Source organism: Melanotaenia boesemani, chromosome 1, assembly GCF_017639745.1.
Source record: "Melanotaenia boesemani isolate fMelBoe1 chromosome 1, fMelBoe1.pri, whole genome shotgun sequence".
Classification (NCBI taxonomy): Eukaryota; Metazoa; Chordata; class Actinopteri; order Atheriniformes; family Melanotaeniidae; genus Melanotaenia; species Melanotaenia boesemani.
This window is the reverse complement of record NC_055682.1, coordinates 18517821-18542492: the sequence shown is the minus strand read 5'-3', so window position 1 is coordinate 18542492 and position 24672 is coordinate 18517821. Positions and strand designations below refer to the sequence as shown.

The 24672-nt window shown below is 41.6% G+C and overlaps 1 protein-coding gene and 1 long non-coding RNA gene across 2 annotated transcripts in view; one reads left to right on the top strand and one right to left on the bottom strand.

Moving 5' to 3' along the window:
- Positions 1 to 3595: 3595 nt before the first annotated feature.
- Positions 3596 to 24672, bottom strand: part of igdcc3 (immunoglobulin superfamily, DCC subclass, member 3) — an 80100-nt gene continuing 59023 nt past the window's right edge. Inside the window, exons 11-14 of the mRNA XM_041994432.1 lie at positions 12846 to 12950; positions 12590 to 12725; positions 12249 to 12459; positions 3596 to 9804 (exon numbers count right to left, since the gene is read on the bottom strand). Of these exons, the coding sequence (XP_041850366.1) occupies positions 9679 to 9804; positions 12249 to 12459; positions 12590 to 12725; positions 12846 to 12950 (578 nt within the window). The 3' untranslated portion in view covers positions 3596 to 9678. The remainder of the gene's footprint in view (positions 9805 to 12248; positions 12460 to 12589; positions 12726 to 12845; positions 12951 to 24672) is intronic.
- Positions 12633 to 13571, top strand: LOC121645757. Its single transcript, XR_006011504.1, has 3 exons — positions 12633 to 12766; positions 12859 to 12960; positions 13093 to 13571. It is a non-coding gene; the product is annotated as an uncharacterized LOC121645757 (long non-coding RNA).

Here is a 24672-nt window from a genome sequence, read left to right as displayed (position 1 = left end):
ATTTAGAGGAAGGGAAGAAGGCAAAAGATAAAAACAAAATGAGGAGAAGGGGATGGTGGTATCTATTAGCAGTAGAATAATTGAAATATGAATGTGTGCCTTTTTGCATATACTGTATATATAACGAGTTAAACTATTACCACCATTATGACTAATAATCATCTAATAATCATAATCAATAAATATTATAGTTTGCCACTAACAATGTTATTATTATAGACATCAGGGTTGGCTCTAATACACCCAGTTTGGGTGGCAATGTAGATCTATATGGAGATTTGTGTCACGACAAACACTATGATAGATGATGATAGATGATATACACATAGTGTAAAGACTCATTATTGTTAATATAGTCATTATTAGTGTCATCAACAGTCATTGTTGTTATAATAATAATGATAACAACAACAACAACAATAATAATAATAATAAAAATTTATATCAATATGTAATAACTAATATTGTTATTGTGGACAGCACTGGTAGATACACACACTGGAACACGCACTCAACAGTCACTGTCAAACACCTTTCCAGTGCTACATGACTCCCTTTTTGTTCTGGTACATTGTCTTCTCTTGTCTTTTTCTGTTTTTTTTTTTGTTTTTTGTTTTTTACTGAATAAAATATATAAAAAAAATGAAATGCCCATAATTTTGTGTTAAAAAAACAATTATTTTGAGTTACTGTGCAGCTTAAATATAATTCTAAAATGTATATTTATGTGGCCTTGTACATAATCACTTTAATCCACTCCAACGCATGCACACACGCACACGCACACACACACACACACACACACACACACACACATGGAGATGGTATTTTAAAACGAAACAGGAGCTGACAAGATGGTTCTGATTATTTGCGACGTGAGTGGAGGGATGTCACCTGGGAAGTGTGTTACGGCTGGAAAATCTGGAAACAGTAAAAAAAGAAGAGGGAGTAGTTGGGGGAAAAATATCTGGGGACATCAGAGGTAGGCGGGTGTGACTGGTTGTGGCTGGTGTGACCTCTGGCCTCCCTCTCCATCAACTGCTCCCTTTGAGCCGCTAAAAGGGAGCGGTGTGAGGAGCTAGAAGACAGCTGCCCCCCCAGCCACCACCACCACCACACACACACACACTCCCCCTTCATCCTCCTATGGACTCTCTCTGGGAAACTGGGGTCCCCTCTCTCAGTTAGCTTTAAAGGCTGTAAGGTCAGGGGAAACTGGGGCCCAGTTGAGGTGGTCCAGCCGGGATAAAGTTTCACAGCTTTGCATGGCCAGACTGGACTGTTGTGTGTCTGGGTGTGTGTGACCATGTTATAGATAGATGGTGGTAGGGGGGTCTACACTCCATATTTAAATAAAGTCGTAAGATCCTGTTGTGATCTGAACAACCCCTCTCTCCCACCCACACAAAGACATATTAACTCATATATATTTACACATTCACACAAACAGCAGCTGAAGAGAAACGGGAAAATCTTACAAGATTAAAGTTAGAGGATGATGGAGGTTTCTCAGTGTAACTCTTTCTAAGGTTTTTTTTCATTTTCTTTCTAGACAATTTATTTTTCTAGAGAGGGCAGAGTTTTTCATCATCTGAATGTAGTGAGCAAGGATATAAAGTGTATTCTAGACAGATAGTAAGCCCTTTAAGTGTGATTTGTGACACTGGGCTTTATAAATAAAGCTGGTTTAAGTCAAGAGAAACATACTTGAATTTCTGACCTTTCGCCACAAGCTCTATTTCTCACAAATGATTCTCTGAATATGGGTGGATGTTCAAAAAAGCACTCAGATGGTCAAACAGATTGTCAACAGGCACTTATATAATGGTTTACATAATGGTCTGATTATGTAACCAACCTAAGTAGGAGGTAAAACTAAAGGTGCACTGACAGTGAGCCAACCTCAGGTGTTGGAGAAGAGTCTCCTGCACAAGAAAACTACTCAACTGTAAACACAAAAAGTCCAAATTTTTGTGCATAACTTGAATGATAAATTAATCAATTTTTCAAATCTCAAAATTAGATGATACAAAATATTCAAAATACTGAAATTGTGAGATAATGTAACTTTGACTTTGATAACTTTGGTATATTATATGCTGAGGTAATGTTATAGGTGTCTGTTCTATTTTACTGCGCCCCACTGTACTCTTTTGCAGAAATGTTTCAGCATTTATGAGTAAAATATCCACAGCTAACAGGAATGCAGGTCAAAGGAAGCAAAAACAAAAACAAACAAACAAAAAAACAGAACAAAACTGGAATCTTTCTTTTGTCATTGCCCAGGAGAGACAGATAAAGAGGGAGTTGATTCATATTGGACTCTGCCTTTGTCTCAAAGTGCACTCATGCATTGGGATTTACCGTGATTAGAGGTCCGGCACCTAGCTTCATCGACCAGCAGCTCTGGGCCTTGTGCTCAATATTCTTTGTCTGGCCAGGAGGGCCATGAGTTAATGTGGCAAACAGGAGAACAGGAAGGTAAAGTGAGGAGAGAGAGAGTAGAAGCCTGCCTCACATTGATCTGCTCCATCTCTGTGGACTGCAGAAAGCAAGCAAGCATGTCTGTGCTGTAGATTACGCTACCTTCCACCAAACACAAACACATAGATGCACACAGAAAAAAACAAAGGCCGACTCAGGTTTTGTTATTACTAGAGCTACTTTATTATCACTGTTATTGTTTTTTTTTTCTTTCTTCAATCAGTGTTGCACAATGAACCCTAAAACAATACAAACCACTAAAAATGGTCTATTTTTTACACATATACATACACACATACAGTACATACAGTATATGTGGATATGTATAAAGATTTATAATTAATAAATGTGACACCCTGGTCTAGAGAGAGTTTAAAAAAAACAAAACTTTGTGGAGACATACAGTAGTGATCCCTGACAATGCTCTGAGAACACTTATTCAAACATCTTGTATTGACCTGAATTAAACTGCAGGAGAAAAGCAGATATCGGCAGTGACCTCAGCAGACAGACATATAACAAGACAGACAGGCAGAAGACTGACAGACAAATGTGATTATGCATGATAATGAGCTAAATCTTAAGATTTGTGCTCCCTTTATGCTTTTCAAAACAGTTAATCAGTTAGACACAGGTTCACTCAATTGGGGATGCAGATCACATGTTTTTCTGTCAGGTTGGCACCATGTTTGAACCCTGCAGCACCTTAAAATGAAAACTGCATAGATGAAATGAAAGTTTTTATTCATTTCAATAGTACCAGTAAAAGTTAAAGCAAGAATAACCTGAACACACTGATGCATTCACTAAAAGAGCCGCTACTGCTAGTTCCTGTAATGTATTTAAATCATTTATTGTTGATTTATCAGTGTGGATAAAAGATTAAATACACCCACCTGATCCATCCAAATCTAATAATGCTTGTTTATGTTCCAAGCTGATTAAATCTATCAGATCAAAATAGTTTTTAAAAGCACTTCATAAATAGGATTCTGATATTTCCTTGTCAATCTTTTAAAATAAACTATGTAATTAAAACTTAGTAGGCCTCAAACTTAGTAATAAAAAATAAACTTCACTGTTGTATGGAGTTTTGTTCTAATCACTTTTCACGACTTGAGGCAATGACAAAGTGTGAGAAGTTTAAATCCTGTAATAAATGACGCTGAAGTTCAGTTTGCTGCTTTAACGATTAAATCTAACCCCACAAGTTCTTCGATTTTATGTATATGAGTTAAAATCTTGCTGCAGTTCTGGGCAAGAACAGGTCAAATATTCTTACGCCTACTTATTGTGATATCTTGACAATATATTGACATAATCTTCCCAGTAAGGGAATTTTAATTCTCAATGTCCCTTCAGAGCAGTGTGATTGAAGCTGCTCTCTAATATGCACATTAACAATTTACAATCCAGTCAGACCTAAGCAATAATGGTTTTTATCAATAAGCTATTTGTGGCTAAAATTCAAGACCAGTCATGGTGTTTGATTATACCAGCAAAGAAGCTTCTATCCAAAAGCTCCAAGAGTTGTTGACAACATCAGTGAAGAACAGACATTCTCCTCAATATCAGATGGATTGTGAAGTAAAATGAAGACAATGTGTTAACGTTGAATGGTAACAGGACTGACAGGCCCTCACTGCGAGTCACTCATGTTGAACAGCATGCCAGGTGGGAACAGGATGAGGATGAGGTGATCATCAGGCGCCAGTGAGGGCAAGACGGACTTTGTCAACAGAAGAAGGTCACTAAACCTCTTTTCATCAATACACACCATCGAACAGACTGACAATGTGAGACAGGACCATCAATAGTACCATACTGAGATCACAACATTATTTTGCCATAATTTGGCTGAATATCACAGTGTTACCATCACAAGTCCAATAAGGAGTAACTAACACTTTTCAATTGAGCTAAGATAACACATCAGATTTTTGTTTTTTGTCTTTTTTTTCATGCAGATCTACTGTAGATTTTTCTCTGCCTACTAACTTTAAATACACTGGATTCAATCCACCTTCCTGGAAGAAGTATGTAAAATATAATACTGATGTTGAACAATAAAGTACATTTACATAAATCACCATTTGACAATAAGTTACTTAGAAAATCTTGAAACTCAGCATTATTTGACATGTACAGTCACTGGGGTCTCAGGGCAGAACACCAGAGAGATGAATTCAGTGGAATCGTAAGCAGTTCACAATCATATCAGGATCATCATTTGGCGATAGTTTGATTAAGAATATTTCAAGAAAGGACTGACTGCATTGTAGAAATGACTAAATTTCTACAAATTAACCTAAACTTCTTGTCACTGAGTTACTCCCTCCATATAAGACGTCACAAAGCTTTACAATGTCAGCCTCGCTGACCTGATCTTTCCCTCTGACTTCATCTGTTTACCTGTGTTTAATTAATGCATATGAAAAAAGAGAACTGCACAGGCATATGAGTAATGAGAGTTAGAGTCATATTGGCTGCATATATAATGTGAAACAAACCCTGCATATATCCTGCCTACTTTATGAGAACCTGAGGACGAATTTACAGCAGCAGATAGCAAATATTCATGTCATTTTTCTCAGTCAGTTGCACAAAGATCTATGAAATGTCATAAAACAGTCAAAAATCACAACTCTCTAAAGCTTACTCAAACTTCGTTGACCTGCTTCTTTTGCCTGATTCTAAGTCCAAACTATTGATTATTTAGTTTCATATTCCATAATATAAAGAACTAAACATATTCATGTAATTTAGAAGCTTAAAAAATCTAATTAATCATTCTTTCTCAGTAGCAACTGTAATATTTCTCCTCTTGGAAACACAAGGAAGCAGATTAAGTGTCTACTATGACATACTATATTTTACAGCAGACTTGCTAAACAAGGAACAAATGGCACAGTTAGGTATTCATTATCTTTCCAACACTTCTGGTATTTACTTACATGACCAACAGAGACGGTCGCCCCCTTATTGTAAATCTACCTGACCTGATCACAAAGCACAATTTAAGCAGGAAAATCAAGAAGGCTAGTTATATTGAAATATAAATAATAAAAATATTAGTCCCTGAGCATTCAATCTTTGACTAAAGATTGGGATTCTCAGAAAAGGAGCAAAGGAGGCTGGCTAACTGACGTTTGATGATAGAGCACTTCCCAAGACTGTAAAACGTGAGACAAAGGCCCCCTTTCCACTCGCTGTGTCAGCAAAGGAATCGTATGAACACCTGTGCTGATGGAGTTACAGCACCAGTCATAGATGACAGCTTTGAGCACCCCATTAAATCACACAAGTTTCAATATTCTACAGCAAAATGACAACCTGACCTAGCAAAGTCTAATCACATAAACACGATCATCACTGCACCACATTCACAGTGGATCAAGTTAAATAGTTTGGCACGCAGACCTGTCACATCTACAAGGGTGAGCAATTTCCTGCAGCAGGAGATTAACCTTAAATTACAATGAGAGACAGAGGAACTCAGTACGGAAGAAAACACCACTCGTATGCCTAGTTAAATTATTCCTGACAGAGGCAAAAAAAAAAAAAAAAAAAAAAAAAAAAAACCAAGGCTGCAGCATTTCTGGAGGGTAAATATCACATTGGCGGTTTATAAATATACACAGAGGAGATGCTTAAATCAGGTGGATTTGTTCAGCTGTTTGGACAATATACCTTTTTTTTTTTCTTCTTTTTGCCTTCCAACACTTTCAAAATATTAACACCAACAGGTACGTTTATATGCAAGAAACAGATGCAAGAAGAAAATCGGAAAAGAAATAAGCATAAACAGATAAACTGATATAAAGATATAATACTATAAATAATCTGGTGATCACTAAGTTGGAAACTGTGTGCACAATGCAGTGATGCCTGTTTGCATAACATTAAAAACACTACTGATTATCTGCTGTGCTGACATGCACAGCTCTCATGTAGAACATGATTCTCCAGCTATCTACTTTCTTAAAACAAACAACTCAACTGCAGCCAAAACATCTTGCAAATATGACCCTCTGCAGACAGCGTAACATGTTAGTAAACTAGGCAGCAGTTATTATCTTTACTACCAGCTGGTGCGGTAAACAGATTAAACAGATCTATCTGAGGTTTGCTAGGAATCATTTTTTGATTCAACACTACAAATGTGAAATATTAAAGATTATGGTTGGCTTAAAAAACCTCAGCATGTACAGATAAGGTAATAATTCAGCTTCAGCAAGAAAGGAAAATCAATAAACCAGTAGTGTTTAATTTTGTCAGAGCTGTATTAGTCCACCACTTTTTTTGTTTGTTTTCTTGACATATGTAAAATGCCATTCATAGAAAATAAAGTTAAAAGCTTGTGATAAAAAACCCAACATTCACAACCAGCGATCTATTTAAATAGTGCACGACCTAAGGTCCTGAAAAGTCCTTCCTCTATTGTTGTGGTTTAGTCTTACAATATCTACGTATTCATAAAATATAGTATGATGTGTTTTCTTCTGCTTCATCATTTGTACTCTGTAGTTTCCTTCAAGACCTGAGAGAAAGGCCAAAAACAGGGTTGAGGTAGGTAACCATAATGCATCAAGGAAATTTCTCTATAGTGACTATGCACCGCAGGGAGCTGCAGAGAAGACCCTGTGATTGTTCAGCCACCCAACAACTATCTCCCTCAGTCACCTCTCTGTGGTTGCCAGTTTCAAATGGGTTATAAGCTCTATGTTTCTGAAGCATTTTAGCAAGTCAGTGTTAACAGGAGGGAGAAAGATAAATAGCCACTGTGGTTTTGGGAAGAGTTACAGTAAATAACTAAGATCAACATTTCTACTGAGCACCAGATGTGTAAAAGGCTACTGCTTGATTTAAAGTGGAAGCAGGTAATGTGATGGGAAAAGAAAAGAAATACTGCAGCAACACATTCAGATGAGGGTTAGAGATACACTGTGGTCAGTTTCATTAAATAAAGTAATAATTTAACTTTTGGGGGGGAGTGGCTTATTTGCTTTCTTTCTTTAGGATTCATACCGCTCTTATCACTGTGTTGTTGAGTATTTTGGCAAAAAAATAAAAATTTAAAAATCCTTTCTGGTTTGGAGCCAGATGAGAGGATCAATACCACCCATATCTGTTTGTAACATCTGTCTCAAAGAGTTGGTTTAATGTATCAGTTTTTCTACAGATTAAATAAGATGTATTGATTAGTGTGCTTCAGAGGTGTTAGTAGATGGATTTTGTTACCATTACCTCCTCTCCTCATTCCCGTCTTTTTACAAAGCTCAACCAACTGTCTGCAGTTAGCACAACAAATAAAAATCATTAAAATGCCAGCTGGAGATGAAAGTTAACCAGTTCATGTCTTGCTTGTTTGATCTCGGTTTAAATACACTTTGGTGATTTCAAAACAGGTTTACCAAACTGAGCTGATCATCCCCAACTTATAGAAATTAATGGTAAAAAACACACACACAAAAGAAAAAAAAAAAAAAACAGATGCAAATGAAATATTGATCTTCTCATCTCAGTGCTTAAAAAGAAGCCAAAACATCCCAAATGTCAAATTATTTCTTTATATCAGAGGTTTACAAAGTGTGAGGCAAGCCTTTCCAGGAGGCCTCATTGGAAGAAATATTACCAGATTTACCAAAAATATAAATCTTGTGGTGTCATTGAGGAGATCAGATATAACATTTGTGGAAACATTAGACCAACTATTTATGAATTAATTGCAATTTGGTTATGTCAAACAGAAATATGGAGGTGTGTTGCCTCCATAGGCCTCCTTTTATTTATCAAAACTTTGGGAAAAGGTGGATTGACTGACTAGGGCGGAGAGTTTAACCTTGTCAGATTTTGAAAACCAGATCATACCAAAACATAGTAAAACAATAATTTGGGGCACTGATATTTTTCCTAAACATACATCATAAATGAATGATAACATTAATTAAATCCATAAAAACACAAATACACACAGACTTGAATCAATGCACCAACTGTACAGAAGTTGTATAGTCTAGTGTTTCCGGTTCAGTTAAGCAATAAATATCACATCTCATTCACTGTAGGAATCCCACAGTTATGATTAGCAATGCAGCGTATCTGTATCTTTTAAACAAAATATCATCTAGGAAGAAAGTTTACATCATAACTCATATGTACTTGAAACGCACCGTAAATCATGTTATTAGTCTGTCAGCTTGCATGAGGTACTGAAACTCTACAAACATCATATATTCAACAACAGCGGGAAGCCAAGACTTCATAAATGGGGAAAAGAAGGGTTTTCATTATGCAATAAACAGACAACAACAACAACAACAGCGACAACATCAACATTGTTATCTTGAGGTAGAACATTACATTTCAGCATTTGGAAGTGCTTCATGTTGGATACTCATTTTTCCGTTTGACGCCGAAAAGCAGGAGAGGAGACACGGTTCTTGACATCTGAGGTAGAGCGACACCTGTTCTTGTAGTTTTCCAACGGAACAGTTTCTCTGTATATGAAGTAATTGTGAACACAGGGGAAGACCAAGTCCCTAACAGCTTCCCGAGACACATTCATTCCGGCTGAGGTAGGTTTTTGTTGAATCATTCACACAGCCAAGTCTAGTACCTGTATGAAGGCCGAGAACTCATAAAAAAATGTTGATTTCGAAACAAAGTCCTGAGATAGAATATATTGGATCCCTGGAAGAAGGCTGAGGTCTTCTGTGAGTAAGAAGGTGGAATCATTGGTGAGTGAGAGCAGGCAGCAGGATTCTTTGACGTCCACAGAAAAGTAGAGACATAACAATAACTTATAACCACTTTGACATAAAGATGATAAAGATATGTGTGTATTTATATATTCATATATATATATATTTAAATTTATAAACTTAAAAATAAAGTCATTGTATAACAAGGACATTCTGGGGTCTCTATTCTCTGTGCTGCCAAACACCAGAAAATTAACAAAAGACCAAAAACTTTTAAAGTGGTCTGACATCTAGAAACCTTCCCTGCCAAAAACACGCCAACATACAGTCCTAGATCCTCCAGAACCTCTTAACTTACCAATAAAAAACTTAAAAAAAAATATTTGCACAAAAGAAAAACTACTTTGAAAAGAAACACTAGTCAACCTGAGTGAGAGAAAAGTCTAAATGGACACCAGAAAGCGTCACGTAAATGGGCCTTCATACATGATTAGCCTTGGTCCTGCTGAGCCGGTCCTGCTGCAGGATGTTGCTGGAACTGTGTCTCCCTTTCCACTGCAAACTCGTCTAGCGGTATCGTGGATAGCTGCGTGTCATTCAGCATGTAGGAATCGGACTGCAAACACATGCAAACAGTAGTTACCAAACAGATTTTGAACCTTTATGTCTAAACCACTGGACAGTTTGGCCTTTAAAAACTGTACACACACAGTTAGCAGAAGAGGGGATGTGACCTGATGTCTTATTTCTTTTTTTTTTTTTTTTTTTTTACAAATGTTTTATTATTTATTTTAATACAGGCACATTACAAATAAAAAACATCTAACCTTACTTCAGTGTTTCCTTTTTTCTGTAATAATAGGCTAGATCCTCTGGATTTTTGTAAATCACCTTCATTTTGATCTTAATATGCTTTTAAAACTTTCATGGCTGTATTTTACAGGAATGCAAAACATTTTATTCTGTTAACAAAATAAGAAAACAGTTTTATGTATATTAATTAGAATACATTAGCTATTAACTTGCAATAAAAAGTAGAATAAATTCAAAAAAAGAACTTTGGTACTTTTGGTAATGGTCTCTCGAAATGACAATGCTCACAACAAGTCAAAAGAGGCATTTTGATCAAGACTACCCAAAAACCTAAATGGCCTATGCCTTTTCTCAAAGAGCTAAAAGATTATTCAATCCTGTGTCTTTTGCCTCTATACTGAGGTAGATTTGGGGGAAATTAGGCAAATTAAATCCACTGAAGTGTGTCCCTTAAGGAAACTTCTAAAACCTCTAAAACCTGCAAGGCACTGGCCCTCGAGGACCAGGATTGAGGACCCCTGCCCTACTGAATAGGCTGCCATTTTACAAATACAGGGTACCTCTCCATTATTACCATGATTATATTATGCATTAAACAAAGGAGGTTTTTGGAGATTGGAGATTAATGTTTTTTTTGTTTGTTTTGTTTTGTTTTTTTAATTATTTCTACATTATCACAATTGCTGCTGCCTGTGTTGTCTGTAACAGCAAAGCACCACTGATCAGAGCAGCCTACAGGCAGTTAAACAAAGACGTGTAATTCGGTTTTATCCCTTTAAAATCCAGTTATGCCACAAATTGCTGTGGAAATTTTATTTGTGTCTTAAGCATAACTGCGAAACAATCAAGCATTAATGTGTTTTTGCTCCAGTTTCCATTGTTTCTCTGAGCTTTCTTTGCTGCACATCATAGTGGTCACTGTCTTCACAGCGGATTGCAGCCACATAATTCTTTTAGTCTAAATCAGGGCTCAGGAACTCCGGACCTCTTGGGCCAGTTTTTAGATGTTTCCCTGCTGGTACACATCTGATTCAAATAATATGTATCTCCAACAGCTCACTGCCAAGTTCTGCACAACTCTTTTAATGATGCATTAAATTGAGTCAGGTGTGTTGCTGCAGGGAAAGATGTGAAACCTGCAGGACAATGGCCCATGGGTCCGGAGCTGCTTATCCCTGGTTTAATGTTGTTTCTACAAAAGGTAACAACAATTCCTGTGGTACAACTTCAGTTAAGGAGATTTCTTAAAGTACTGTGGATATTAAACCTGAAATGACTGAGTTAGAAATGCATCAATAAAAAGCTGGTAATACTTGACCGGATCAAAAATGTATGAGGAACATTTAGCTTGAAAGTAAATTACAGATGCTGGCCAAACCAGGCTAAATGACCCTGATTTAACTTTGGGTTACAGCTGCTATCTCTGCCTCCCTTCCAGGGCCATTTTTAGGATAAAGTTTCTCCTCGTGAACTCTGTTTAGTTCCTGGTTGCTGATGTCATTATGCAGGATTCCTATGGTTTATGTGCACTTTCACTTGGTAAAACTTAGGGACAATTACACCAGAATAGTCTGAGAAACTCAAATTGATTGGGCAGGAAATTTTTGCTCCTTCATTTGGTTTGCTTTGCTTTCACATTGCACTTCACTCAATCAGCCCAAACTACCTTGACCATATCACACATTTACTGCAGCTTATAGCTAGCTGTAGGTGTTCCTTGAAACAACTGCTAACCACAAGAAATAAAAAGAAAATTTGGCTCATTGATTGGCCAGGGCTGAGAAAGGGTTGTTTATCACAAGTAATCAATGGAGCAACATTAAATTTATTCAGCCTTGGGGCTTCTGTTTTTACTTTGGTGTTCAAACGTAAATAGGGTTTTCACCACAATCTGTCCAGTATCAGCAGATCTTCCTCTCTTTGTCCGGTGGATGGACCATTTGCTTTCTCACTGTCAGCCCACCCGACCAGAGTTCACTTGCAAGCAGACCGAGACCCCCAGTTCTCCACCGGACCAGAGTTTGATTTTTTGTTTTGCACCAGAGTCTGAATGCAAGTTCACACTGCTACTAACGGACCAGACTTTCCATGGAGGCGGACCAGGGTCTGCTTGAGTGGACCAAACAGTGCCAGTGTGAATATACCCATAATGAAACCATCTAAACACAGTTCAATAAATATACCTTTACGTATGTTGTTTGTATAAAAACAACTGAATGTACCAGAACTCTCACTATCAGCACTCACCATGCTTGTATCTTGTGTGTTAGGTTGAGTGAAAAGTCTCTCAAGCTCGTTGCTGTCGACCACTTTCTTCCCTGCGGCACTGCCATTGACCTCTATCTCTCTCCTGGCAGCCCCGTTGAGCCCAGAGGCCCCCTGAGACGAGGAAGAGGATTCCAACACTGCGCTGTGCCCTGCCTGGGGGGTGGCCTGAACTGTCTTACACATCATTAGCCTGGGGATTACACAAACACACACACATAAAACACTTGTCTGCTGTATATACAACAAGCATTAACTCAGACATTAACAATTACTGGCAAGTTGCTTCCATTTTATTTATTGGTGAGGATCTTCGTTCTGACCTGCCGCGGTAGCTGAAGATGAGGAAGAGCACACAGAAGACAATGCAAGTCACTCCAATGTGGGTACCGATTATAATGCCTGTAGTGGATGTTCTGCTCTGTTCATCTTTCACACAGTCACATGGGCCATCCAGCACTGAAGAAACAAAGCACACATTGCAGTTGTTGGTCAGGGAGGTATGTATAAACTGAATGGAATGATTAATTGAGAAGATTACATAATGGAAGCTTAACAAAACGCATTGGGGTAAATCACCTGATTTCTCCAGGGCCTCTCGAAGTGAAACAAATCTCAAGGTGGCATTCCCGTCCCCATGTTGGTTGTATGCAAGAACCTTTATCTCATAGACCAGCGAAGAATCTGGACAGAGGTAAAAACAGAAAGCAAAGACACTTTATTAAAAGCTCTGAGAGAGATTTCAGCCTAAGCCAATTCTCAGTGGCACATATTTGTTACTGCTGTTAACTTTAAAGTCACCTATTAATGTTGTACTTTTTTGCAGTTATTCGGAAGAGGATATCTTTTCTGAGCTGAAAATTAAACCTTTATTGATAAGTCTTCAAATCTTTTTAATAGCTGATTCTTTGTTATTACAGAGTCATGGAGGTCTCATGACAAAAACACATTTGCTTTGATACATAACTGACCCAAGGTGTCAAAGCATTGTTGCCATGATGACAGATGTCCAAATCAGGACATTTACCAAGCACTATAGGAAAAATTGGTGCTAGCTCACAGATTGTTTTACAGTTTGTTTCCTCTGCTGCTTTGTTTGTTGGCAGACTGCAGCCTCGTATGTCATCTCCTCAGACAAAGTTGCATTTAATTGCTAAGTGAACAAATGAACGAAAATTAGATTTCCTTGTCTGTAGCTTGGTAAAGTTTCCCAAAAGGGCAGCTTACACAGTGAACAAAAGTGTGTTTGTTTTTTATGTTTGCTTCAGTTATGTTTGTTTAAGGTAAAAAATGACTTGATTTTAAGTCCTGTCTTCCTACTTCACAGGTACATCAAATAAAGCATTACTCTGCTGCAAAAATTGGGAAAGTTGGAACTTGTTAAAAAGACAAACATCTGGATACAGTTAACAGCCTGGAAAATCTTTAGTCACACACCAGACTTCACAAATACACGACGAGTTTAGCACTTAAGCTGTAAATTGTAAGATGGTGATGGCAACAGGAAGGACAGAAAAACTGGCAAATGTTTTATATATTTGGACAAGTTGAAAGTCTTTTCCAATATGCATACTTTTTTTTTTTTTTTTTTTTTTTTTTTTTTTTTTTTTTTTTAACCTGTCTTGTCCAGCATCGTTGCAAACAGAATGATTGTCTGGCTGCTGTCTGGTGCTGGGCAATTTTACTCTATCAAGCAGGGATTTATACTACATGTATAAAGTCCCTCTTGATGAAAAACTTTATTAAATCAGACTCTTAATGCTGGACTCGACCGGAGGGGACAGAGAGAGAGAGAGAGAAAAGAAAGTAGAGAGAAGAGGGAGGGGAGAGAGAGGGACAGAAAGGGTGTGGGGAGTGCGTGTGGGGACTTGAAACATCATACAGAAGACCATGTAATCCATACTACTTACAACATATATAGCTACGATCATCCTAGCCAGTAGGTCATTACACAACTAGTTGATAATAGTAACAATAATAATAATAAGAGTAAGAGTAATAATAATAATAATAAGAACAGAAATAATTAAAAAAAGAAACAAAATATGATAATAGATATAAGTGAAACTGCTGTATTCAAGAACACGCGCAGAGAAACCTGTGTGGATGTGTTGGAGAACTCGGCCACACGGCGACGCAAAGACTGTGTGGAGACGTTCAGGAAGGGGTGACCATGCAGAGTGATCATGCAGATGCCACCTCACTTGAACAGAGGCCAGAGTCAGGCCAGCGGTCCCGAGACCCAAGCCACCAGCCCCCCCGCAGGCAACAGATCCCGACCGGTCCACAGAGACGACCACTTGCCCGCCCAGGAAGGCAGCAGCAGGAGACCCCAGCAGGAGCCGCCCCGCGGACCCAGGGCACCGGCCCCGGCGGGCCGAGGCCAGCAGTCCCCGACCCCCCCGGGCACCGGCCGCCCGGGACAGACGGGGCAGAGGGCCCGGGCCCAGGAGCGCAGGGACACCCCCCCCCCCACAGGCCGAGGGCCAGCACGCCACCCGGGGGGACCCGGCCCGCCCAGACGGCCACCACCAGAGGCCAGCCCCACACCCCAGCGCCCAGCCTCACACCCCGAGAACCAGTCCTGCCCCCCCCCAGACCAACACACACACACACAAACACACACACTCTCCTTCCACTCCTCCATTTATCCTCCCACGCATACACCATTCAACCCTCACATACTCTGTCCTCCCACACACACACACCATCCTTCCACCATCCATCCTTCCACACACACACCATCCTTCCTCCCACACACTCACCATCCTTCCACCATACACTCTCCCACACCTATCCCATCCTCCCACACACACATCATCCCTCCACCACTCATCCTCCCACACATACACCATCCTCCCTCTCACACACCATTCATCCACCTTCACACCTCCCATACACACACACACACACACCTTCCTTCCACTACCCATCCTCCCACACATACATCATTCTCCTACACCAAACATCCACCTTCACGTACCCCATCCTCCCACACACACACACCACCCCTCCATCACCCACTCTCCCAAACATACACCACTCCCCCACACACACACCATCCTCCCTCCCATACACCATCCATCCTCCCGCACACACACCATCCTTCCACCATCCATCCTCCCACACACTCCCCCATCCCTGCACCATACATTCTCCCACACATACCCCATCCTCCCACACATACATCATCCCTCCACCATTCATCCTCCCACACCCACACCACCCCCCCTCCCACACACCACGCATCCACCTCCACACACCCCACCCTCCCACACACCATCCCTCCACCACCCATCCCCCCACACCCACACCACTCTCCCACCCACACACCACCCCCCCCCCAACACACACACACACAAACACCATCCCCCCACCACCATCCTCCCGCCACCCCACGCCACGGGGGGACAGCCCCAGCCAGGAGGCGAGGAGACACGAGCCAGGCCCCTAACCCCCCACCCCGCCCCCGCCCCCCACCCCCAAAACAGCACCTTCCCCCCAGGGCCAGCAGCCAAAACCCCCCGGGACAGCCCGCCTACGCCCCGGGCCAACGCGACAGGCCACCCGGCCCGCCCCGCCCCCGGGCCATCCATGGAGACAGGGGCGCTTGAAGACCCCATCCCCCCTCCCTCCCCCACTAGTGATGGAATATATTATGTGCTGTTTGCAATTAAAAAAAGAGGGTTAAAATTGGGGGGCAGTAACTGCATTGAGGAGGGGGTGGGGCCACCTGAGCAGTCCCACCCACCTGACCTCGCATGTTCCACCCCCCAAAACGTGTTTGTATGTTGCAAATGTTATTTGTGCTCAGTGACTAAGTGGAATTAAAAGCTGGGAGGCATGCTGCCGCTCGGCGAAGCAACAGGGCCACTATGATGACCCCCCTGCCCCGCCCAGCGCAACAAGCACACCTCCCACAGCCCTACCTGTGTATGTAGTGAAGAGTGGGGGAGGGGAGGGGTCAGGAGATGTAGGTCCAGAGGGGAGTAAGCCTCCCCCCTGGAAGACGACCCGCCAGTGGCTTAGGGCGCCCCCGTCCCCCGCCGGCCCCGAAGGGCGTCACAGGCCCGGAGCAGGCACCCCAACCCAGGCACGACACGAACCCCCCCAGGGGCCAGCCACCAGCCCAAGGGGCCACTTTCCTCTTTCTGAGTGGGAGGGGGGCGAGGCAAAGGAAGGGAACCCCAGGCCCACGCCCCCAACACCCGGCCAGGGCGCCCCCCAGAGGACACGTCCTAACCCCCTGCAAACGCACACACTTTTTTTTTTTTTTTTTTTTTACCCCAGCCACTCACACACCCTCTCACACACCTCTATACACCAACACCTCAATACGTGCACATACCTCCACACACACACTTCACGCACATACCTATGAACACACACACCGGTGCCCACATACACACACACTCTCATACCCCTCCATACACATACACCACTACACACGCACTCACATACATACCTGCATATACACACAAGCACCTCCATACATACTCACGCCTCCACCCACTCCTTCACTCCTCCACACACACCTCGACCTCCACGTGCACACACTCATATATACACACCTTCACACACACCCACACACACATCCCACATAGACCTCCACACACACACCCGCACACCACTCACACACACACGCACACACCTAGACCTTCATACACACCCACACACACATACAGCACACACATCCCTCTACACCCACCCACACACCCGCATACCTACAGACACACACACACACACACACCCACCTAAATACAAACACACCCCCACCCAGGTTCCGGGGCTGCGACCAAGCACCAGGGCACGGACCAACCCCCGGCACGGCACATCCGGACGGGCCCAGCCCCCCCCAGCAGCGGCAGACCCCCCACCCCCAGGAGAGGGGGGAGACCCGACACCCCAGAGCCCGGGGCCCCCACCCGGCCCACCCCGGGCCCGACCGGCCACCCGGCCAGGGGCCGACGGACACCGACCCAGGCACCCCGGCAGCCACCCCCCACCGCCACGAGGCAGTCCCACCCCGGGGCCCACCCAATGCCGCCCGCCCAGACCGGAACCCCCAGCCGACCCAGCAGCGGAGCAGCCGAGATCCCCACCCAGGAGACAACCGGAGACCCGAAGCCACCAGGGACCCCCCACCCATATCCACCCCCATCCCAGCGAAGCCGCAATCCTCCACCTACATTAGGTGATGTAGCCAGTCACAGGGGACCAGAGGGAATGAAAGTCATCTGATTGGTTCCTGGAGGAGGCAGACATTGTCTCAATGCTGATGTGATCTAACAGGAGATTTCTAAACTGCTGGATAGACAAATTATTCTTATCTTTCCAGTTCACAAGGATAGTTTTCTTTGCGATGCATAAGACTGCGAGGACCAAGTTTATGGAGTGTATTCCTATGTTAGTGTCACCCAGGTCGCCCAGTAGGCAAAGTGTGGGGTTTGCAGAAAAACTGGTTTTAAACCATTTTGAGAGATCTTCACACACCTTAATCCAGAACCTTTGGACAGGTGTGCAGGACCACAGCGCATGGATGTAGCTATCAGAAGTGTTCTCAGAGCAGTGTGGGCAGATATCTGATGGTGAAAGGCCCATCCTGAACATCCTGTGTCCTGTATAATGAGTTCTATGGAGAATTTTGAATTGTATTAGTTGTATATTTGAATTCTGAGTCATTTTAAACGTGTTTAAACATATTTGTGACCATCTTTTCTGATCAAAGTTATTAGATAAATCATCTTCCCATTTTGAAGTTGGGAGAGATATCCTGTCTTCTAGCTTTGCAAGTAATCTATATATTTTTGATAATAATTTTGGAGTATTAAGATTCAAGAATTCTGCTATTCTGACAGGAAGCTGCAAGTCTAACTGTACAGGGGTATACTTCTTACATATAATTGATTTTAGTTGGTGGTACTCTAAGAATTTATTGCTGTTGATTCCATACTGTGAGACAATTGTGTTGAAAGATACAAAGTTTCCATTTTCTATTATCTGTCCTAACTGTTGTATTCCTTTAGTCTTCCATTGAGTGAAGTTTATCATCTTTTTGTTCTGCAGGATGTCAGGGTTGTTCCAGATGGGTGTAAGTCTACATGGAAAGAGGGAAGATCTGGTTATCTTACAGAATTCCCACCAAGCCATTAAGGAAAAACGGATGTTAAGGCTTTTAAAGCACTTATATGGTTTAATGGTTGAGCTGATGAACGGCAGGTCAGAGATGACTAAGTCCTCACACAAAGCCTGCTCCACATCTAGCCACGGCTCATCCAGATAACTGGGTTTGAGCCACATTGAGATGTACTGCAGCCTGTTAGCTATAAAGTAGTGATTAAAGTTTGGTAGATCCAGTCCTCCTCTATCTTTAGTCTGCTGTAAGGTTTTAAGACTGATACGTGACGGCTTGTTTTTCCAAAAAAACTTGGATATGAAAGAGTCCAGAGATTTAAACCAACTGGTGGAGGGTTTAGTGGGTATCATTGAAAATAAATAATTAACTTTAGGTAGAATCATCATCTTAATGGTGGCAACTCTCCCCATTAGTGAGATGGGTAAGCGCCTCCACCGTAAGAGATCATCTTCTATTGTTTTTTAGTAGCTGAACATAGTTTAATTTTGTTAAATCTGATAATCTGGGGGAAATATTTATACCTAAATATCTAATGTTTCCTGTCTGTATTTTGATATTAGGGATGTTTTGTAGGTCACAGTTGATGGACATGGCTGTAGTCTTAGACCAGTTAATAGAATAATCAGATATTGATGAGAACTTATTAATAACTGTGATTGTCTCAGAGAGTGATGTTTGTGAGTTCTGAAGGAAAAGTAATATATCATCTGCATAAAGACTTATTTTATGTTCTATGTTTTTGCCCTGGATTCCTTTAATTTCTATATTTTGTCTAATAGCAGCTGCTAACGGCTCTATGAAAATGGCAAAAAGTGAGGGGGAGAGTGGGCAGCCCTGTCTGGTGCCTCTCTGTAAGCGAAAGCTTGGAGAAGTTTGATCGTTGGTTTTCACACATGCATTTGGGTTATTATATAATATTTTAATCCACTCTATGAAAGCAGGTCCAAACCCAAATTTGTCTAGTGTTGCAAATAGAAACTTCCAGTTTACCCTGTCGAAGGCTTTTTCTGCATCTAGAGAAATGATTGTGGATTCTAGATTATGTAAAGTAGAGTAATCTATGAGGTTAATTAGTCTACGCGTGTTAGTAGATGAATGTCGACCTTTTATAAAACCTGTCTGGTCCGGATGTATTATAAGAGGGGTTATTTTTTCTATCCTTCTGGCAAGAGCTTTACTAATTATTTTCAGGTCTACATTTATTAAAGATATGGGACGGTAACTGGATGGAAGTGTGGGGTCTTTGCCTGGTTTTAGCAATAGTGTTATATTAGCTAAGTTCATATTTTGCGGTGTTTTTTGTTTTTCCTGTATTTCTAACAACATATTATAAAATGTAGGAGCTAACGTTGTCCAGAATTCCTTGTAAAATTCTGCTGAGTAACCATCTGGACCCGGGGCTTTATTGTTGGGCATATGTTGGAGAGCTTCGTGGAGTTCATCTACAGTAATAGGTGCATCTAAAGTTATTTTATTTTCATTTTTTAGTTTTGGTAGATTAATGTTGTTTAAAAATTGTTCAATATGTTCATCTGTTGGATTAATCTGTGATTCATATAATGTTTTATAGAAGCTTCTAAACGTGTCATTTATCTTGTCTGGGTCATGGCTGATGTTTCCGTCTTGATCTTTAACAGAGGAGATTGTTGTTTTCTCCTTGTTTGTTTTTAGTTGATTTGCTAAAAACTTTCCAGATTTGTTACTATGTTCAAAGTTCTCCAAGCGAAGTCTTTGCACTAAAAACTGTGTTTTTTTATCTATAATTTCTTTAAGCTGCAATTTAGTTTTCCTTATATTATTCATTGTGTGCTCTTCGGGGGAAATGCGGTAAGCCTCCTCCAATGATTTAATCCTGAGTTCTAATTCTAAAACTCTTGCTGTTTCCTTCTTCTTCTTATGTGAGGAGAAGGAAATTATTTTCCCTCGCATTACTGCTTTTCCTGCTTCCCAAAGGAGACACGCTGAAGTTTCAGGCATGTCATTTTTTTCTATATAAATTGACCATTTTTTTTTAAAATAATCAATAAACTCAGGATCTTTCAATAAAGAGGTGTTAAATCTCCAGCTTTTACCAATCGGTTTATTATTTTTGATTCTCAGACTGAATGAAACTGGTGCGTGATCGCTGATGCTGATTGGATGTATCTGAGTCTCTGAAATGTCGCCCATTAGTGAATTACTATTTAAAATATAATCTAGTCTAGAGAAGGAGTGGTGAACTGAAGAGAAGAAGGTGTATTCTCTTAGTTTAGGATGGTGAGAGCGCCAAGCATCGCAAAGACCAAAATCCTTCATGTACTGTTTGATAGTTTCTGACGACTGCCAGACTCGATGACTACCTGATGTGCTGCAGCGATCTTGTTCAGTCAAGACTACATTAAAATCACCAGCTAGCACTATTCTGTTATCTGAATAATTCTGGAGTGTAGCAAACAGGGAGTGGAAAAAGGAGGGATCATCTGCATTGGGGCCGTACACATTGGTAATACATAATTTGATATTACAAATAGATAATAAAGTTATCAGAAATCTGCCTTCCGGATCCACTACTGTGCTATCTATGTCAAAATTTAGTCTCTTATTAATAAGAGTAGCTACTCCTCTCTGCCTAGAATTATAACAGGCTGAGTAAACATGAGGAAACTGAGCTGTTTTAAGAAGATCTATGGTTGAGTTTGTTAAATGAGTCTCTTGTAGTAAGACAATGTCAGCCTGCAGCTCCTGTAATTTATTAAAGATCTTCAACCTCTTCTCCCTGGAACCGGGTCCATGTACATTCCAACAGACGATTTTTAACATGGTTATTGTGAACGGTTTAATGCTTTATGCGTGTTACTGACGCGTGTGTCTTTGTGCGCCCCTCTTGCGTGTTCGCGCATGTTTGCATGCAGCCTGATTGCGCGCGTTTGTCCGTATGTTAAATGTCCGTATATGTAGTCTACCTTAATGCGTGTTCTCTCATACATAAAACGCGAGTGTTTATATGTATCATGTATGGTGCGGCTGTGCGTCCTGACGGTGTTGCGTGCGCTGCTGATATTACGAGCTGGATTACAATTAACAGTGAAGACGTGAAATAGAAAGATAGTGAAAAGTGAAAAGTGAGAAGAGTGGTGAAACAGAAAAAAATACATCGATCTAGGTGTAGAGGCTGTGGTGAGACGAGCAGTGTGTTCTACTGTCAGTGATCTATAATGGCGAGTTAAGAGTGATCATTTGGAGAGATTGACTTACAGCACCTGGGATCAGAAGAGCCACGGAGTGATGTCCGGGTCGCGGTACAGTTGTCCATTAATAAACAGTTTATCCACCGCGATGACAGCGCGAGCGCCATTAGCCATAGATTTCCTTCTGATGGGAAACAGGATTCTCCGTCGGTCCAGAATCTCTCTCGGATATTGGTCGTTTACTCCGAAGTTGGTCCCCTTCAGTTCGCGGCCCTGGTTCTTCACCTGCTCCTTCTGTTTGAAGCTGACGAACTTCGCTACTATGGGTCTTGGTCTGCTGGACCCGGGTTTCCTCCCGCCGAGCCGATGGACTCTGTGAAAGGAGATGTTTTTCACCGTTTCCTCCGGGAGCTTCAGGTGGGTTTTGATGAAGTTTTTCACCGTGGTCTCGGGGTCCTCCTCCGTCTGCTCTGGAATCCCTGCAAACACCAGGTTCTCTCTCATGCTCCGCGCCTGCAGATCGATCACCGTTTCCTTAATCTTCTTATTTTCATCTGAGAGACGGGTCAAGCCCTCGGTGAGGGATTTTACCGTCTCTCTGAGACCGGCATTTTCTGCAGCCAGACTTTCCACCTGCTTCTGGCTGAATTCTAATGATTCACGTAGCGCCTGGAACTCCTTGTGGAGAATTTCTACCAGACTCAAACGCGCATCAAAACTACTGAGTTTCTTATCTATGGAGATCAGAACATCTGTTGAGTCGTTCCCCGTTGGTGAAATAGCTCCAGGTGAATCCTCATTTCGCTGTCTCTTGGACTTAGATGCGGTGGAGGGGGTTGACGTGTTGCATCCACGGCGCCACACCGGGGCTAGGGGGTGCTACAGCCCCGTGATAAATCTGTGTAGCCCCATTAAGCCCCCCCAAGAAATTAGATTATAAAAAATATAATTATGAACCAAGGCCCTTGATGTCCAGAAGATTATAGACTCGTTTGCACTTAACCATAACAATAGACGCATCGTCCTCCTGTAAAACAACTCTGGTGAGTTTTTTTCCTGACGTTGCGATCATAGACTGATTGTGACAGATTTGATGTGATGACGTGACATTGTTACATTGTAACGAATGCGCAGAACGTGGCATGTATTTTTGTTTGCAGTATTGTTCTATAATCATCCATACTGTGATGAGCCAGTTCATTTTACGCTCTTCTTCGTGTGTGCCTAATTAACAGGTACGGAGTGTTGCACTTCTCGCTGTGGCTTTGGTATTATTATCTCCATTTTTTACCATGTTGTGGTCCGAATCATTAGATACAAATTGTTTGCACTTCTCGTTGCGCCTGCACTGTGTAGTATGTTAAATTTATCTCGCAATCAGTTTAATTTCTTAAGTTATGTTGTGATCCGAGGCAATAAAAGCAATGCATAGTTGATTTCATTAATTATGCATGTAGAATAAATGCGTTTGTTGCATTCTGTATGTGTTGCTTGTTTATCACATGGTCGCTGTCTGGTGCTGAATCTTGCACCTTTCCACGTGAAAACCTTTTTGCCGTTGCTTTGTGGCTCGTTGTAGGCCTGGTTATTTTGCTGAATGTTCTTTGGCTAATTCAGTTAAATTGCTGTGTATCTTAGCCACTTTTATTGAAAAAATCGATAACCTATGTATAAAGTTACCTAAGTCATGGAAATCTGTTATTTTCTTAGCACCCCCACGTATTGGTCAAGTCCCTCATTAGCACCAGGAGAAAAAAAATCCTGGCGCCGTGCCTGACGTGTTGTTTGGTTTCCCCATGACGATTCTGTCGTAACAACGATCTATAAAATCTGTCAGGCTGGCCAAATCCTCCCCGCTGTGCTCCAGAGTGTACCTTTTAACACTAGAAGTCCCAGGAATTTTGATGTCTCCCTAAAGTCCCAGAGAAGGGTCGAAAGACCTTTAGTCCAAACTGACGACTCTGCTGGCAAAAATTAGCATCTCTTCATTTGTAAATGCAGCCATTACCTGAGGAATGCACCCATTGCATCCAGCCCCTCCTTGTTACCTTGAAACGTCTGGTAAATTCTGTGGCAGTGGGGGATGGTGGGCTGAGGGGGATAAATAGTAGCTAGCTTCACCTCGAACAAATAGAAGGAAGCAAAATGCAGAGGCGGCTTACAACTCAGCAGGCATTGGACCTGATCCTCAGCGATACAAACCCTTGTGACTCAGATGGAGAAGAGATACAAATTCAGCTGGATTCGGACTCTGACTCTGAGCAGTCTTCAGGTAAGATTTGAAACTATTATTGAACTTTTTGGTATGACAAATTTCTTTCTTTCTGCTTTGTCCTGTACTGTGAGTTGCAACACTGGAATTTCTCCATTTTGGTACAAATAAAGGATTTTTTTAATCTTATTTCCAAAACATCCTATTTTCGTCCTCTGAAATTGTGAAATTGTTTACCTTGCAGATGATGAGACTGCTCCACTGCCAGAAAAGAGGGCTCGGTTGGGAAGTGAGAGGACAGAGATGGCTAAAGATGGCACAGTGTGGCATGAAGAACAGCTGGGGACATGTCTCAATTTCACCCCAATAGAACCATACGGCACAGATGGAGAGCCAACTGCTAAGGCCAGAAGAAGTATCCGGACTCGTCTTCAAAGCTTCTTCTGTTTTATAACACTTGAAATGCTTCGTAGCATTCAAGAATGGACCATTCAGCATGCACGGCAAAAGGAGCAGGCAGATTGGTTCATGAACCTCCCAGAACTAATGGCATTTATTGCAATTATTATCTTGCGGGGGGTGAAGAAAGTTCCATCACTACGTGACAATTGGTCAGCAGAGCTGGGAAACCCACGAATCATTGCTACTATGGCCCGAAAGCGCTTCCAAAACATCATGCAACACCTACGCTTTGATAACATGTTCACACGCAGTGAGCGAGTGGAGACAAATAAGTTTGCTGCAATTTCTAATCTGTGGGAATCTTTTGTCAATAACTGCATCAGATCTTATAACCCTGGTCGACACATCACTATTGATGAACAGCTTTTCCCGACAAAGACTCGCTGCAGTTTTCTGCAGTACATTGCAACAAAACCGGACAAATTTGGC